At 43.1% G+C, this 17,770-nt stretch overlaps 1 protein-coding gene across 1 annotated transcript in view; it reads right to left on the bottom strand.

Moving 5' to 3' along the window:
• Positions 1–11,617: 11,617 nt before the first annotated feature.
• The window catches only part of grb2b (growth factor receptor-bound protein 2b), a 29,036-nt gene continuing 22,883 nt past the window's right edge, over positions 11,618–17,770 (bottom strand). Inside the window, exons 4-6 of the mRNA XM_062532098.1 lie at positions 13,628–13,750; positions 12,495–12,663; positions 11,618–12,177 (exon numbers count right to left, since the gene is read on the bottom strand). Of these exons, the coding sequence (XP_062388082.1) occupies positions 11,992–12,177; positions 12,495–12,663; positions 13,628–13,750 (478 nt within the window). The 3' untranslated portion in view covers positions 11,618–11,991. The remainder of the gene's footprint in view (positions 12,178–12,494; positions 12,664–13,627; positions 13,751–17,770) is intronic.

The raw sequence follows: 17,770 nt of genomic DNA, 5'->3' as shown, positions 1-17,770 counted from the left end.
GAAAACAGACAGCAGGCCTAGGCTTGATGTCACGTGGTCTCAGCTTGTACAAAGTTAAGTGTTTCTTTTACTGAGATTCTGGCTTGCTAGGGCGCTCGTGGGTCATTTGGAAGTTCCAATCCTGGGAATTAGATTGAAGTGTAACATTATACAAATAGGCTACATAATATAGGTCTATGGTTGCAAATTTAAAATGGTGGAATTCGACAGTTTCTAAAGATGTTTGTTATGATGGTGGCTCTTGGCAGACGCCTTTGTCCGAAACGACATCAGTAAATGGCATATCAACACTAAGATGAGCGGTTCAAAGAAAAGTCAGACAGCTTAAAAGAAAAAATAGAGCAGGTCCAGCTGCATGTTATCAATTGGCTACACCTAGGCTACTTTAAACCATTCTAATGTCCATAATGTTCACACCACAGGAAAAGTATAGCCTATTTTAATTTGTGAGATGTTGATTTAATTTACTTCAATTCAAAACCATCCCTAATTAGCCTACACGATATGTCTCACTACTTTTGTTGTTATTTTTTTATTTTCATTTTTTGGAATTATTTTAATTTGAACAAAAAAATGTTTGGCTTGTTGTTACATTTTCCAACTTGTCTTTGAGCTTGGGCTCTATTGCCATTGAGCTATAACAGCCATTCTCAACCTGGATCAGCAGATTGTAGGCTATGTGGGAGACATATTTTAAGCTACCTCTACATTAATTTACATTTAACCAAAAACACTCACTGAAATGTTAATGTTGCTTTAGGAATTCAGCACCATTCCTATCTTTGCATTGATCTCTGCTCCATCATCTTGATGTTGCCAATTTAGTTTTCATGCTGTCATGATGTCATACAGCACTACTCACCACAACTGCCGCTAAACCTTCACACCTAGAATGGGACAGTATCAGTGCAACAGGCAGTGTCCTTGCTCAGATGGAGAGATGGAGAAGTGTTTCTTCTAAATTTTGAAGTTGTTGTTCAGGAACTGCTCAGGAGCAGGGACACATCTCAATTCTTTATTAGTCCATCCTCCCTGAATTCCTCCCTCCTGTCCTAATCCCTCCTTCTAATTAATTTTGGGAAGGAAACAAGGATGGAATGTAAGGAGGATGCTGGAATCATAGGGTGCCTCTCATTGGTCTTTTATATATCCTCCCTTCCTTCCTCGGTCCTCATTACCACTGATAAAGAATGATGGGGCGGCAACAATAGTCTATCCAGTGCTAGTTATAGATCAGGGGGAACGAGTCTTGAGGACCGAGCATCGAGGATCGAGAAGGGGTGTTGAAAGAGGCCCATAGAGAGACCGATGTGAGAAACGAGATGCTCTGGCCACTCAAGAGACATCAAATAGTGATGATGCTATCACCAGACTAAGCTCAATATTTTAAGATTGAACATTAGTCTGGAGAGTCTGCACTGTATTTGTACTGCACAGAGGTATGATCAGTGGGCATAGTTCAAATGACTTTACACATTTGGATAGTCCTTCAATCAATCAGACCAACAATCCGGGTGTGACTGGTGGATAAGATAAGTTTGTTATTGGTACAGGAAGCTGGACGGATAAATGCGCAGGTTTCCAGCCTGAGCTTCAGGGTGAAATGCAATTGCTGGCAGATCCGGCTGGGTTTACCCAGTTTACTTAGGATATAGGATGCTCTTATCGGCCCTTCCTCGTCTCTCCTCTCTCCTCATTCTCTGCTGAGACATCCTCTATGACGCAAAGCTTTGAGCAATTTTCAGGGCACCAGCTGGAGGGCCGAGGGCCGAGGGCCGAGGAGAGAGCCACTCATTCTTCGGCAGATACGTCTCAGACATTAATAGATGTAGAGATGGTGCTTTTTTCTTTTTAGTTTTGTGGCTGAAATTATTGAAATGTACAATACAGAGAGATACATGTCCAAACAGCATAATAATCTGCCAGAATAATCTGAAGCAATTAATCTGAAACATTCATCTGAACCACATTGATAAATGATCCAAAAGTTGACTTTTTCTCACTCTCATCCAGAATGTTTCGTAGTCATGGAGGCTGTTTACAGACAAGAACGAGGGCGATGAAGAGGAGGACAGACAGAGGAGATTATGGAGATGGTGGGGGGAGAGAGAGGGTTTGTGCAGTGGGCAGGAAGCAAGGGCAGTCTGTGGCTGTAGGAGTGGATGGTGAAATGGATAAAGCCAATCGCTGTACCACTTACCTCATATTAAGGGGGTCAATACATTGTGCCATTGTTCAGTTTTTCTCATCAACACAACAGAATAGAAACAAATGTATCTATATACATCTATATACATCTGTAGCTACCTTATACAGATATTATACACAGAAACAAACACACACACACACACACATCCAAACTTACATCCAAATGTACAGTGATGTGGTATGTGATCCCAGGTATGTCACTAAACCGGGTGAGCAGAATCTCTGGGAAATTATCCAAGCTAATCAGCAAGAAAAATGGCGTAGAATTCGAGAACTGCTGCACCTCACACAAACCTCTGCACCTTGGCACACATCATCTGTACCCTGGACAACTTCGCCAGACTGTGGTGGTGCTCTGTATAGGCAACATGACATTGCCACTAACCGCCAAAGAAGCCACTGTTGCGCTGGTCAGCTCTTACAGCACCGAGGAGGCGAGGTGGAGCAGGCCATGCAGGGGCTATAATACCACCTTCATGTTGTGGGTCATGTTGGAGATATGCCAGATGTCGAGTATCAATTTTCTGTATCAGGAAGAGGCGGCTCTTGCCACTGCTGCCGCGCATTTGTTGATGTCACTCGGGACCTGGTCTGTTATTTGGCTGGAATTTAACACGTCCTCAATTGGGACAAGCATCTGATCAGGAATGCCATCCATTTGATGTTACATACCGGGACACATGTAGCACTGTGGAGATCAGGATCTTGTGTCCCTATTGGTTGCCTAGCGACAGGATGAAGATGCTCAGAATCCAGCGTAGTGGGTGAACCATCGTCAGGGGCAGCAACATCAGAAACATGCACACCCGTACTAAGATGGCTACGGCGGTAAGGTCATACATAGGTCAAAGGGAAAACCATCCATGTGACATTGATAGAATTACTGAGGCATATGCATTTCATTTACGTTCTTAATAACAATGGAAAAAAGTAATGTTTCAATACATTAAGTAAAGGAGCTTCCATGCCAGATGGAATATGTCAGCATGCATATACTCATAACTATACACACACACACACACCCACACACACACACATACACACACATACACACACACACACACACACACATACATAGGCTACACGCACATCCTTTATTTCTGTTTTGTTTTGAAATGTTTTGAGGAACAAAGGAAATGATAAAACATACAGTACAACAATACAAGGGAACCAGTCTGACAGTCTTACAGTCCCTGAAATGGAAAATTGTCACTAGACAAAAAAATACATATCAATCGTCAAATCATGTACAAAATGTTTGTTGATTTACCTTTTCAACAACAGTGACAAACAGGCTTAATGGATAATCTGTTCACCAAACTACAATGGGTAGATGGATCTGAGATTTAATGTGTTTGTGTAAGAGAGTGAGTGAGTGAGAGAGAGAGATGGTTGGATCTCTCTCTCTCTCTCTCTCTCTCTCTCTCTCTCTCTCTCTCTCACACACACACACACACACACACACACACACACACACATAAGTGAACATATGGCATAGTGCCCAAGAACTGCCACACACCTCAATCTAATCTCACACCTGAGAGCTGCCCCGCCCTGTAAAGAGCTGAAAAGGGCAGTGATACAGTACCTCCATACGTCAGACATATTGGCCATCTCTTGCAAGGCGAAGGAAACATTAACTTCTAATTTCAGGAGATGGCTTTAGCACAAGGGCAATCAAAGAATAGAATAGAATAGAATATATACTTTTGATCCTGTGAGATAAATTAGTTTCTCTGCATTTAACCCAATTTAACCGAATTAGTGAACACACACAGCACACACAGTGAGGTGAATCACACACTAACCCAGAGCAGTGAGCTGCCTGCCCAACCAGCGGTGCTCGGGGAGCAGTGAGGGGTTAGGTGCCTTGCTCAAGGGCACTTCAGCCGTGGTGGACTGGTCGGGGATCGGACCGGCAACCCTTCGGTTACAAGTCCAAAGCCCTAACCAGTACACCTCGGCTGCCCACAAAGGCCATGAAGAAGCTGGCATAACACTGAGGCAAGTACTAATAAGCGTATAGCTAATAATGCTGTGGAAAGGGAAAAACACTCCTTCTAAACTCATCTGCAATCCGAACATGAATGCATGCCTTTTCAGATGCATTGTGATGGTATTTTCATGCACTATATATTGACATAAAACCCAAACATTTTTGAGTTTTTAAGATTGAGATACAAAGACAGGACATGAACTATATTTGCTTCCCAAAATAAATCTTTTCAAGATAATGCAAATGTGTAGGTGTCTGATCATTTGACCTAGCCTCCTTGTCTCATCAATTAGTGGAAACACAATATAATATTAACCAACATTCATATTTGGCTGTTTTATGAAGAATTGTCTTAATAGAGTTGGTTTTAAAATGGTATGGTATATTGTATATTATATATTAACTTATAATAATCTATTAATGTATGATACATTATATGAATTCATGTGTATCATATATTCAATTATTAAGGCCTATATGTGTATTCTTTAATGACCATGGATGATTGCATCAGTGAAATTATGCAACAACAACAACAACAAAAAAAGCAATTTGATCTTAGGCTACAGTATTTCTTGCCACAGCACAGTTTTGGCATAGGTCCAGGACTCGCACGTCACTCTAATGGAGACAATCTTCTTTACCCAGAAAAAGCAGAATGAACAGGGCAGTGACAGATGCCTCATAAAATTCATGTTGCAAAGTACGATGCAACTCAACCACTGACCTGGATAATGAGCTATAGGTGCATATGGTGCACAGACAATTGTACACAAGCTCTACTAACATAATGTTATATGCACAGTTGCACACTCAATGCAAAGTCATTGAAAAAAGAATATTCTATGGAAAGAAGGCAGAGATGTGAAAGTCTGTGCTAGTACTACATTGAAGGACCTCTAAACAATATGGTGTGTGTGTGTGTGTGTGTGTGTGTGTAGATTTTGGCATGAATAAGGACAAACCAGGTTGCTCACCACCACCAGTGGTTAGTTTGGAAATATGCAGTGAAATCTACGTTTGCTGTCATCGTGCTGTTACAGTGTGCTGTGTTGTTCCATGTCTACACCACGGTCTACACTGTTGATTATAAGCATTTTGGATTGTGTCCCGTTCTAATCTAAATGGCTTTGACCCGGGAATAACCCGTGTAGGCATGGTCCGAACTGATACATTGGGGTTGAACAATTGTCAGATAATAACCTTGATCATATGTGAGTTATGTGAAAGTGTGCTGAGCATAACTCAACAAACTGTAGAGGGTTAAAGGTCTCATGGAAGCTAAAGTGACTGGCACCAGCAAGGGACTTTTTAATAATGACTTAAAGCAACACTAAAGAGTTTTTCGTACCTTAACATAATGTTTCCAAAATCATTTCAGCTGTTCATCAACTCGTAACAGGGTGAAAGGCACTTCTGCGTTCACTTTGCGGCCCTCTATCGGCTATAACCGCACTATGTAACTTTACGAGGTGGGGTAGTGTATCTGTAGTTCGATGAAATGAGACATCAGAAACTACAAATTTGACTTGCTTCGATGTCGCAATACATCATACTTTCAGAAAATCATGCAACATATTCTACCTTGTCTGTTATTTGCTGGATAAACAAATAGCGGAAAAGTGCTTTAGTGTTGCTTTAAATGGCTGGTTTAAACATAAACAAAACTGACAGAAGCAGAAAACTGGTTGAAGATGTGGACCAGATGAGAGGTTGAATTGAGCTAACCAGTGATTTGTGCTATGGTCCCGGAGCCTGAAAGGTTTATCTAATACTGCAGGTGAACTTGAAAAGTGTCGCTTAATTAGCATGCATAGAAGTTGTAATTCGTGCTTTAGCAATTCCACAATGCTGGCACAGGTCTAAAGCAATTAGAGATGAAAATTAATTCAACTATGGTTGACTTCACACACTCTGCCCTCTGTATTACTGATAATGGACATTTTCATTAGCTTTTTTTCTGCAGAGACAGCATTTCCTGTTATTTGGATGATTTATATTGTACATTTGACTTAATGGTGTTTACATCTTTAACTTTGACAGAGTGAACCTTTACTCTACTATTGTGTTATCTATCTTCTGTTTATTTAAGAAGCTATTTACTTTTGCTCTTTTTGGGGAGAACTGGGACAATTGTAATTGTTTATTTCTCAAGATGTGTAGCTACAGGAACGCAAATAGACTCATATCAAGTAATTATCTACAATCGTATAGCCATCCAAATATGAATGGTCTACTGTACATACAACCAGAGATATTAAGCAAAAAAGAGCCAAATTCAAGCATCGCGATTTTTATTTTATTTTAAACCGCAGCTGTTTGTTTAAGTTTGCGTCGCGAAATTTTAATGTGTAGACTTCAATCAAATGCCATTCATATCGCCAGTCCCTCTGTTTCAAGTTAAAATGAGAGCCATTTGATTTATATAGTCATAGCAAATGCAATTAAATGAAAATAAAAACATGACCTGTGCGGCTTAGTTGTAACACCCGTCTCTATGGCAAAATGAACTGATTTTATCGCGCATGCGTGAGCAGTTATCATTGCGAGTTATGGATTATGATTTTGTGCCGCGATCACCCTCAATTAAAGTTAACACAGCAACTTCAAATATCAGTGTTGGACCAAATGCTTCAGACATGTAAGAGATAAGCAGTTTATCAACTATATTAACAGGTTTTATCAAGTCGATATATCATATGACCAAAATAAGCATATTTAAAGGTTGTTCTGAGCTAGCATAACATCGTATCATACGGTCTCCAATGGCTAATCACTCATACAATAAATTAGCTTTAACAGTCATACATTTTGACTTTTTTTGTTGATTATATATGAAAACAGATGTTCTTTGTTTAAGCCAGCAGTGTTTTGTGTTAAAATATGTTATAGGATTCACGATTTTAACACGATTTTAGCACTGTTACAACCATGACGCTATACCGTTACAACTGTGCCGCACTTTTTATGGCTGCGTCTAGGTTGTAACAAAGGTACAGCAAGATGACAAACACACTCACATAGGCTATTAGATATGATGCCTCATGGCGTAAAGGGAATGACCATGGTGGGACTGATTTGGAAAAGAAACAGAAAAATAATTGAAGTAGGCAATGAATGGCTGTAAAGGAAGCACAGGTTAGCTGTCAGGTTTAGGTATAAAGGCATGCATGAATGAGGTAGGCCTATATGTTTTAATTAAGAGTGTGAAAATCGTTTGGCGAATGTAGCCTACTTCACGTAGCTTTGACAACGGATAAAATGGAGATTTATGCTAAATAGCCTAGGCTTACTCATTGCCATATGTTTTATCTTCTTGAACATTTTCAGACAAGTTTGGCTCAAAGAGGAAATGGATTGAAATGTAATTACACTGATAATCCTACAGGAGGCAATCTGCTCCAGCCTATGAAGGCCAATGTCGCAGCCGCAGTGTAGGCAGTGAGCCTAGACTTGGAGCCTGGACAATCTGCAACCTTCCAGATGCGAATAGCCTAGGCTACTTGTGCTACTTTTTGTTCGATCGTCATGATGTAGCCTATTTGTAGCAACTTATGGTCATCTTGAGGCAAACTTGCAAAACAAATTTTGACATGAGTAGGTTCTAGGCTACATTGTTATACGATAAGGTTATTTGCTTGTCTGTATCGTGCGCCACTGTGTCCTCGTTATTAAAGCAACACGTTTAATTGTGAATGACTATGTAGCAGTAGGCCATATAGTCTTCTAGGCTAAAGCCTACATAGAACATTGATGTTGGCACATGTGACTGCTTGTGATATAATGATATAAACACACTATAAGCTCTAACCTGCAGGTGAAATTGGTTACCTTGGTCGACCTGCACCATCTGTCACACGTGGACATTGCATGGCAACGATCTCATCCCAGATGTGACATCACATTACCTGGCACGAGGACTCAGATAAACAGGATATTGCACCGTTGCCTCTGCGCGTTACATAAAGGGCTATCTCATTTGCTTAAAAGGCAAGGTGTTCAAATGAGCACCGGCACCAGGTGTATCTGATCTAAGCAGTAAAGCGCCTTTGGGGTTGTGTTGTTGCACATTCATTCAAACATCCCATTTGAATTAGTAGCCTACCATTGTTATGGGACATTTAGCCAGGCTGCTAAAATATTTTCATTTGAATTATCAAATGAATGAATGAATGACTTTCCAGCACTATCACAAATATCCATGTTCTATTTCTGATTCATATTCAGATATACGTATACAATATCATAAAAGCCCTGACATATGGATAGGCCTACAGAATCCACATCAGAACTAAGTCTAAAGCCATAAGGTGTTTGAGATGATGAGATGGAAAAAAAGTGAAAGTGAAATTCAAAGAAATCCTTCGTATTCTGGAGGGTAACTCCTTTGCAGCAATCCACCACTTTTCCAAGCTTTGAAATACATGTTGATCCTCTTTGCAAAATTCCCAAACTGGTAGTAGGGTTTTACTTAAGCTGCATGAGGCAGGACTAATGCCATTTGGCAGCTGTGGCACAGGCAGAGAAAATGACCCGAGTCTGACCCTCTCCAAGGGCTAAATGGTGGAGGTCAGACACAGACTGGCGAGGAGCATGGCCCAGGGGATGTGTGGCGTGGCCTTGTGATATTTTTTGCTCTTTAATCCGGTGGTTTTGTAATTGTGGATTTCATTCTAGACTTGATTGTCTGCCGGATATGCTGGTTGACTTTTTTTTTTTCTTTTCAAAAGCTAAAGTACCATCTGTAAGAATGAGGCACACATGGAGAAATCCTTTTAATACATTGCTTCTCTCTCTCTCTCTGTCTCCTCAGACACGAACACCAGTGTGGAGTGATCTTGAAACACCAGAGACCTTCTGTGCTGTAGCTAGGGACAGAAGCGCGCAGGAGTCACCAGACTGTGGCTAATGCAATGTTGGAGATCTCAGTGAGCAGTAAGACATCAGTGAACATGGCCAGGACCTGGGGCAGCGCCCGGCTCCCCTTGTACCACATCCGTGTCACCACCCAACCCCCGTCTGAGGACTGGCCAAGGCTAGACTACCGAGATGGCTGGGTGGGGGTGGCCATTCACTTCTTCTTGACTTTGGCCCCAGGACAGGGAGGAAGATGCTAAAATGATGTTATTTGATGATGCTATAGAAATACCCGTTCCATGTCAAAACTGCAGTTGGATTGTTCACAATACTAATCAGAGAACATTTTAACAGAACAATGCATCTCTAAAGGTGTGAGGCGTTTTGCACTGCAATATCTTGGCAGTTCTTTGCTAAAGAAGTTAAAATGTTATCTTTTAATATTTTAAAGAAATCATGGGCAAAAATCTTTCTAAAACCACACAAAACATGCTTTAGATATTTTCTAAATATGCACGTTTGAGCAGCCAACACACAATGACCCAAACACATGGAATTGTATGTTTGTTTGTTTTTTTTAATAATTTCCATTTTATTAATTGAAAACAAAAACAAGAAGGCAAATAAAAAAAAGAGCAGAAAGATGAGACAAACAGAGAAGACAAAAAGTGAAGGGAAACAGTAAAACAAACACTGAGTATCATCATTATCAGTCGTGGGGGGGAAAGACAAGGCCTGACACTTTTGACAGGAATGGGGACTTGCACACTGTGGGGTTTGGGGTGGGGTGTGGGAGTAGGAGCTCAAGCAGCAGGTCGGACAACTGACACGCCAGAGAAAAGGCACTATCCAGAGAGAACAGAATGAAACAAAACAAAACAAAAACTCATCATCATCATCATCATCATCATCAATAATACAACAAAAACAAACAGAACGAAGAGAACACGCAACACTAGAAATCAAAATGGCTAACATCGAAAGTGCTCAACCACACACACCATAGAAGACTGAGAAAGACTTTACACTCATAGCGCTGATGTCAACCATCAGGAAAAACAAACAGACAAACAAACAAACAAACAAAACAAAAAAACAATTTAATTCTCAATGCTTTCTTTACATTATTATTATCATCATCATCATCATTGTTGTAATATATATTTTCTGCAGTGCCTGTCAACTGGCTATTACATTACACAATGATCTGGATCTCATCTGTGGGGACCGCATCCCCGGTGTGAAGTAGTGAGTTTTCTGCGCGAGCGTGTCCCGTAGGTTTCATACCCACCTATGAATTTCATCCTGTCTGTGCTGTTTAATACAAAAAGTAACACCTCAACAGGGCTCATGCTTGAAGTGATGCATATTTTTTTTTATTCATTTTTTTTATTTTTTATTTTATAATTTTTTAAAAGCCCTCTGACCACGCTTCCCTCATGTCATGACGGTGTCTGCCGACAGGGCAGCTACATTCTCGGCAACGAGAAGACGATGGCTGCAATAAATATGTTGGCATTTAAAAAAGATCTGGCCACCGGTCCGGTTTCACATTAAAATGACCAACCACAGTATGCTCCCAACACCATCCCAACTGTTCTCCATCCGCTTTTTCTCTTGGAAATAAAAAAAAAAGCACTTTCGCGCCCAGCTACAAAAAAAATATACATATATAAGCAGGAAGAATGATTTTTTTAAAAAATGGAATCATCGATGATAAAATATGCCATTTTTTTTTTTATCTCTTTGTTTCTTTATCTGACCCTCTCAGATAATGCACAAAAATGATACTGACGATATAGCACGTCCCAGAGCTGCTAGATTCTCATCCACAAACATAATTTATACTTTAGAAAGAAAAAAAAAAAAGAATCTTTAAAAAAAAGTTGCAAGGTGAAACAGACAAAACACATACAAATATATATAATATATATTCTTTAAAAAAATGGATTCTCTCAATAAGTGATTTCTTCACATAGCCCACAGCTGATGTCCAATGCTCTTGCAGACATGATCCTGTGTCTGGTAACTTTTACTGCATTCACAGGACGGGTGGTACTCTCTATTTTTGTTGTTTTGTCTTTTTTTTCTTAATTATAATTTTTCTATCTTTACATGTAATATATATATATATATATTTTGAAATTATTTAACTTAAAACAGCGTTAGGATTTTATTGGTAATCCATTAAAGTGATTAAAACATGCAGTAAGAAAAAGAAGAGAGCCCAGAAGAAAAAGCAAAAGAAAAGGTAAGGTAAAATACAAAAAAAAAAAAAGGGGGGGGGGGGGGGCGGGGGACCAGAGCAAAGGACAAAGCAGACAGTGGAGGGAATCTAAGCCACAGGTCTGGCATTCCACTGTGATAGGACACCAGTTGTGATGCACCTTTGAAGCGGATCTCTGTTCGTTCTGGAACCTTCTCCAGTTAAAGACAGACGTTTTGAGTGGTGCGGTGATGACTAAGCTTTCATTGAAGTTGTCAGAAAAAGAAATAGAAAGAAAGAAAGAAAAAAAAATAAAACATTCTCAGGATTTTTTTTTTTTAAAGTTGCTGTTTTTGTGTGTGTGTGTGTGTGTGTGTGTGTGTGTGTGTGTGTGTGTGTGTGTGTGTGTGTGTTCATTTTGCTTTTTCTCTGGAGAGGCTACGCCTTGGTCTCCTCCACTCCTCATTTTTGTCATTCTTCATCCTTTCTTTCCATTTAAGGTTCCTGTTCTTCTGCCCATTTCTTCTCTCCGGATGTGCAGGTATGTGTGTGTGTGTGTTAGTGTGTGTCCATGTGTATGTGTGTGTATATATATATATATATATATATGTGTGTGATAGTGTGTGGAGGCAAGGGGACAAAAAAAAAGGATCTGGGGTTGGTTCTGTGGGTGGGATCGTTTTTTTGTTGTTGTTGTTGTTGTTGTTGTTGTTGTTGTTGCTATTTACATGTTCCGGTTCACAGGCGTGACATAGTTGCGCGGGAACATGCCCGTGTTACCGTGGCAGGCGCCTTTCCACCAGTTGGGGTCGGAGTTGTCCAGCACCTGGATAAAGTCGCCGCGACGGAAACCGAGCTCGCCCTCCTCCTGGGGGTCGAAGTCGAAGAGTGCCTGCACATACGATGGATGCTGTGGAAGAGTGATGTGGAGGCAGAAGGGGAAAGATAAAAAAAAAGAAAGTAGAGAGATTAGACTACTTTCCTGAGAATACACAAAATCAGAGTACACACCAGCACAATACTGTCAAACACAACCACAGAAATTAAACTCCTGCATGTTCATACGTATGCTTAACTCTGACTAATTCAGTGACTGATAATCAGTATGTATGCATGTTTGTGTGTGTGTGTGTGTGTGTGTGTGTGTGTTGGTGTAAGAGAGTTCCGATATACTTGCTGTGGTGAGCACTGCTGTGTGTACAGGTACATAAGCATCTCTCCCCTTACCTGAGGGACCTGTTCGATGTCCCGTAAGAAGATCTGCTGGTTCCGTGACACTGAGGTGGAGCGGTGGTAGTCCACCAGCTCATTCAGAGAGTTAAACTTCACCACCCACAGGAAGTACTTCCCTGCCCCGTCACGCAACACTTTGAAGTGTTGGACATCATTTCCAAACCTAGAGAGAGAGAGAGGGAGGAAGAGAGAGAGAGAGAGAGAGAGAGGAAGGAGGAACCCTTGTCAGTTGTCCATCGGAAACATGATGAGCTTTTCTGAAGGCCTTTGAAGACCTCATTTTCAAAAAGCCAGGTCATGTCAGGGCAGGCAGATGAAAGTAAGGTAAGAGAGAGTGTGTGTGTGTGTGTGTGTGTGTGTGTGTGAGTGTGTGTGTGAGTGTGTGTGTGTGTGTGTGTGTGTGTGTGTGCGCAGTGACAGAACTGGTGTCATTATCTTTGATGATGCCCTCCACCCTGTGGCGGGGTGAGCCCAGGTGACGCTCCCACGCCACATGCCTCTCGAGGGCTCCCCCCCTCCAACCCACCCGACGCCAGCCTGACGGCTTATCCTCTGTGACGGGCACTGGGGGGGGGATGGGTGGGTGGGGGCACGCCCTTGTAGCAGATCTCTGAGCTTGGATGAGTGGGCGATCAAACGGGCAATTAGGTAGATGCCTATCGGCCAGGCGTTTGCATATGGGACCCAGCACAAAGGGCCGGACGAGGGACAGTGTGTGAGCGTGTGTGTGTGAGCGTGTGTGTGTGTGTGTGTGTGTGAGCGTGTGTGTGTGTGTGTGTGGGACAGTGACTCAGTTCGGGGAGCAGACAGGAGACGCGCTGCGGCGGAAGAGGAAATGCTTCTGCCTGCGTCAATGTTGTGTAAGAGGCTGGGATAGAAAGAGGAAGCTGAGGGCTCGAGATGCTGCTGGGGAATGACGGGGTGTGAAAGTGGACGCTGACCACCAGGAGGCGGGTGTCAGCCCAGCGAATCGATCACGACCAAATGGTCACTTGTGGTCATTTCTAACGAGAAATGACAACGTGGTGTTGTTATTTTGGGCCTAATATTTCCCGAAAAGATGAAGGCATCTTTAACAGCGTGTAATGCGTGTGTGACTGTTGTGGTGTGGCGCGTGGTGGCCTTACTTGACGGAGAGGGAGAAGTCTCCTGGCGCGCTCTCGCTCTCTCGGATGAGGAAGGCCCCGTCGTGTCTCTGTTTGTTGAGCATCTCCTCCGCCCGGGCCCGAGGGATCTTGCCAAAGAACCACCTGGCACAGCAAACACAGCACAGCACAGAGACTCAGGTGGCATCATGCATAAAAGCACACACAGCACAGCAGTCCAACAGAAAACAGCACCGGTGCCTTCAAAACAAACCAACACCTGCTTCCAGAGGGCTGCAGGTAATGCCTCGATTCAGAGGCTTCAAAATGGAATGATTTTATTTTGCAGCATTTACTCAATTGGCAGACACTCTCAGAGGAGTTGACATGAAAGTCAAATAGAGCACAATTAAGACAAACACTGGATACGGGAAAGAACACCACACACAAACACAGTGACGAGGTAGATTGGAGGTTCATAGGAAAACAAGACATGAAGCAAATAAAGCGGACTAGTGCTGCCAAAAAAAAAAAAAAAGAATAAAAATAAAAAAAACACCTTCCTTCCTGTAATGGATCACCTTTTTACAAGTAAATCCAGCACTTAAGCATGAGAGGGAGAAGAGGCAGATTTTCAGTGCTGGTGGGGAGACGGAGCACTGAGCCTTTTTTCCAAAAAAAACCCATTATACTGCATTAACTATGTGACCAGAAAGAGGGGACAGGAAAGTAGGGAAAAAATGAGAGTGCAATTACAGGCTAGCGAGGGAGAGAAAGATGGACGGAGCAAAAGGAAACGCACCAGGAGTGCTTCAATAATTAAAAGGCCTGGTTGGAGTGGAGTGGAGTGGAGTGGTGTGGGCAAATGAGTGGTGGTGCGGCCAGCAGCAGCGCTGGCATGATGTCGGAGAGCGGAGTGCCGCCGGTGTTTGCATGCGCGTTTCATGTGGGCAGAACACGGCCAGCCTTGGGGACAGTTCCTTCTGATAAAAAGAGCCGGTGGAGCAATTAACCTGGACACGGAAGGGCGTACAGACTGAGTCACGCTGGGACTGGAACTCGAGCACACACACACACACACACACACACACACACACACACACACACACACACACACACACACACACACACACACACACACACACACACACACACACACACACACACACACACACACACACACACACACACACACACACACACACACACACACACACACACACACACACCTTAGGCAGTGTTCCTCTCTAGGCTGTTAATATTGTTGAAATTAACAGAGTAATTTCAAGGTTATTTCCTTGGTCCCGTAGGTAAACATAAACAGTTCCCGGTTGGAAGCCTGAACCAGGGCAAAGTCGAAGCATACTACACAGGAAAAGGCACACTGTGACCAGTGGGCAGACTGAGCCTCAGATACACCAGCCCCAGCACTGCCTAACGGTTCCTCTCCACTGACCATTTTCTTTCAACCTATACAATGAAATTAACGTGAATGAGTCTGAATATGTAGTATGATTAACTAATATTAAATGATTAGGTAGGGAATAGTGGAGAATGTGCTGGGGCAGTAATGTCTGTTCACCTTCAAACTCTACTTCGTAACGCAAACCACAACAGCCGACAACAGCAATACATCTCCTACTTCTCCAAGCTGTTCTTATCACCAATATGTTTCCCTTTGGACTGTCCTTATTGCCAACATATTTCCATCGACCAATTACCTGATGTACAAAGCACGCAATCTTTCCAAGTGTTGAATAGTCTATGCAGCCACGGGTACTAATTTATTTCCTCAAATATAGGGAAATGAAAGGATGCATTCCAGCTCAGACAAGGCCTGCATAAACAAGGGATATATCTCCAGGCAGATGGGCCAGTCAGATTAAACTAAATAGATTACGGTGGCTAAAGAAGACATTTATCTTGTTAGTGACTGGCAAGTTTGCTAACAAACCTCTTACAAATCGCAAACTACAATCCCCCTCTCGCAATCCACTATCTATCCACTCCTCTCTGGGCAGGCTCATTGTTTTGCGACGGGGGCAGCCATCAGCCACGCGGCAGGGTGGACGCAGGCTGGAGGTTCAGCGTGCCTGGAGCCGCCTGGTGTCACTGGGGGACCCGCGGTGGGGACGTGAGGAGGGGTGAACTGGACGACACCAGCACCCCTACCGCCGCAACCACCGCCACCACCACCACCACACCCCAACCAGTGTCACATGGCGGTCATTAGGTCCTGTGACATGACAATACTGTCTGTGGTTCAGGCATACACTGGGTACTTCCAGAGACAGACAGACATGGACCCATATAGTGTTAGAGCTGGCAAGGCTGAAGGTGATGAATGGGGTACCTTGTTAACAGACCACACATGAGTCATAAAGGCTGCATCTGAACCCTGAAATGAACACTTGCAGAGAAAAGGTGTGTGTTTGTGCACTTCTGACAAGCCTCAAGCATCACAGAACTCTATGCTGAGAGAGAGCAAGAGAGCGAGAGGGGGGGTGGGGGTGGTACAAAGAGTGTAAGAGCGAGAAAGAGAAAGACGATTCCAACAAGGAAGTAGTATAGCAGCTCTTCGGGGCAAATTCCACCTAAATGTACCAACTCTACCCATGTCATTAGCCTGGGGTCACGTGCCACATCCACTCCTTAACACTGCAACATGGACACACGGACACACACACACGGACACACACACGGACACACACACAGACACCTTTGTATACACATGAACACATAATAAGCACAAGTTGAACAGTGCCATCTCGACCAGATTGACATTATTAGAGCACCAAAAAAAAAAACAGGGTTAATTGATAACCATCATTCATAAACCATATGTTCATAAAACACCCCCAATTAACACCTGTCCAATCAAGAGACTCATGTGTAACATAAAGAAAATCCTGAATGACTTGTATGTGAAAATGACCCTGATGAAGGAGTAAGCCAAAACGTTGGTCAAATAAAGAAATATCTAGAAGTTCTGACTGTGGCACGTCACTTCTGCTTAATTTAAGTCTTTATTTACCACCGTGAGCACCTCACAAGCTATGTGTTTACCTTTATCAAATAGATACATAAACCACAAGTGTAATGTACACACACACACACACATAAGAAGGAGCACTGAACCCAGAGATAGCATTGTATCAACGCATTAAAACGGCTTCAGTGGCCACTGGGGGCCTGGACCTACCTAAAGTAGAGTCAAAAAGATGGTTTGGAGCAGTACTACGACAACCGCCAGCTCCGCCATTACTACCACTACTGCCACTACTACACTATGCAGACCGTCCCCGTGTCTCAGACACATGCTGGGAAGCGCTGGCCCAACCAACACCCCAATCCTGACCCTGGCCAGCCCATCTGCCTGGCAAAACCCGTCTGCTGGCAGTGATGCAACACAGTCAATATTCAATTAAGTCTAAAAAGGCCCCCAGCACTTTTATACTAGAGAGGGGGAGAAAGAGGGGGAGAGAGAGGGGGTGAGAGAGGGAGAGAGAGAACAGGGGAGAGCGCGAATGACTAAATGACTAAAATTAATCGGTTGTGCGCCGCGAGAGGCAGGCCTCCGAAATTTTCGCTGGCAATGCCGTGTGACGTGTGACCTTAACCGCATCGTGATGCTCAGACATCCCGGGTGCGCTGCTGTTCCACGCAAGAGGTCAAAACAACCAACACCCAGGCCGGCCTTTTTTCTGACGGCACTGAACGTGCCCATTTCATTTGAATTGGAACAGGCTGATGCGTCAGCTGTTCCCCCGTGAATTCACGAGCTTGTCTGTCTCCCATGTTTGTCCCTCTGTCTGCCCTTTGGGTACATGACGACACCGGTAACCTTCCTGGATGGCTCCAAGTACAATCCACTCTATTCTTCTCATATTTTGAATAACGTGGCTAAGTATCCCTTAACCCCACATGGACTGGCTGTCCTGTGTTTGCAAAACCAGTCCACCTGTAACCACTATTAAATAATATGCAAAATCAGAAAGCCACAGATAACGGAGCCTGGGCAGCTCTTCTGTACGTAACATTCAAACGGACGCATCGTTAAAAGGCCTGCGGTCATGGCGTGTACAAGTGTGAGTACACCTGAGTGAGTCACTGGACTAGTTGTAGCCAGAGGGGTGTATGTGTGTGTGTGTACACGTGTGTACATGTGTGCATGGCAAAGGGACC

This window comes from Sardina pilchardus, chromosome 3 (assembly GCF_963854185.1).
Source record: "Sardina pilchardus chromosome 3, fSarPil1.1, whole genome shotgun sequence".
Classification (NCBI taxonomy): domain Eukaryota; kingdom Metazoa; phylum Chordata; class Actinopteri; order Clupeiformes; family Clupeidae; genus Sardina; species Sardina pilchardus.
This window is presented reverse-complemented; position numbering and strand designations above follow the sequence as displayed.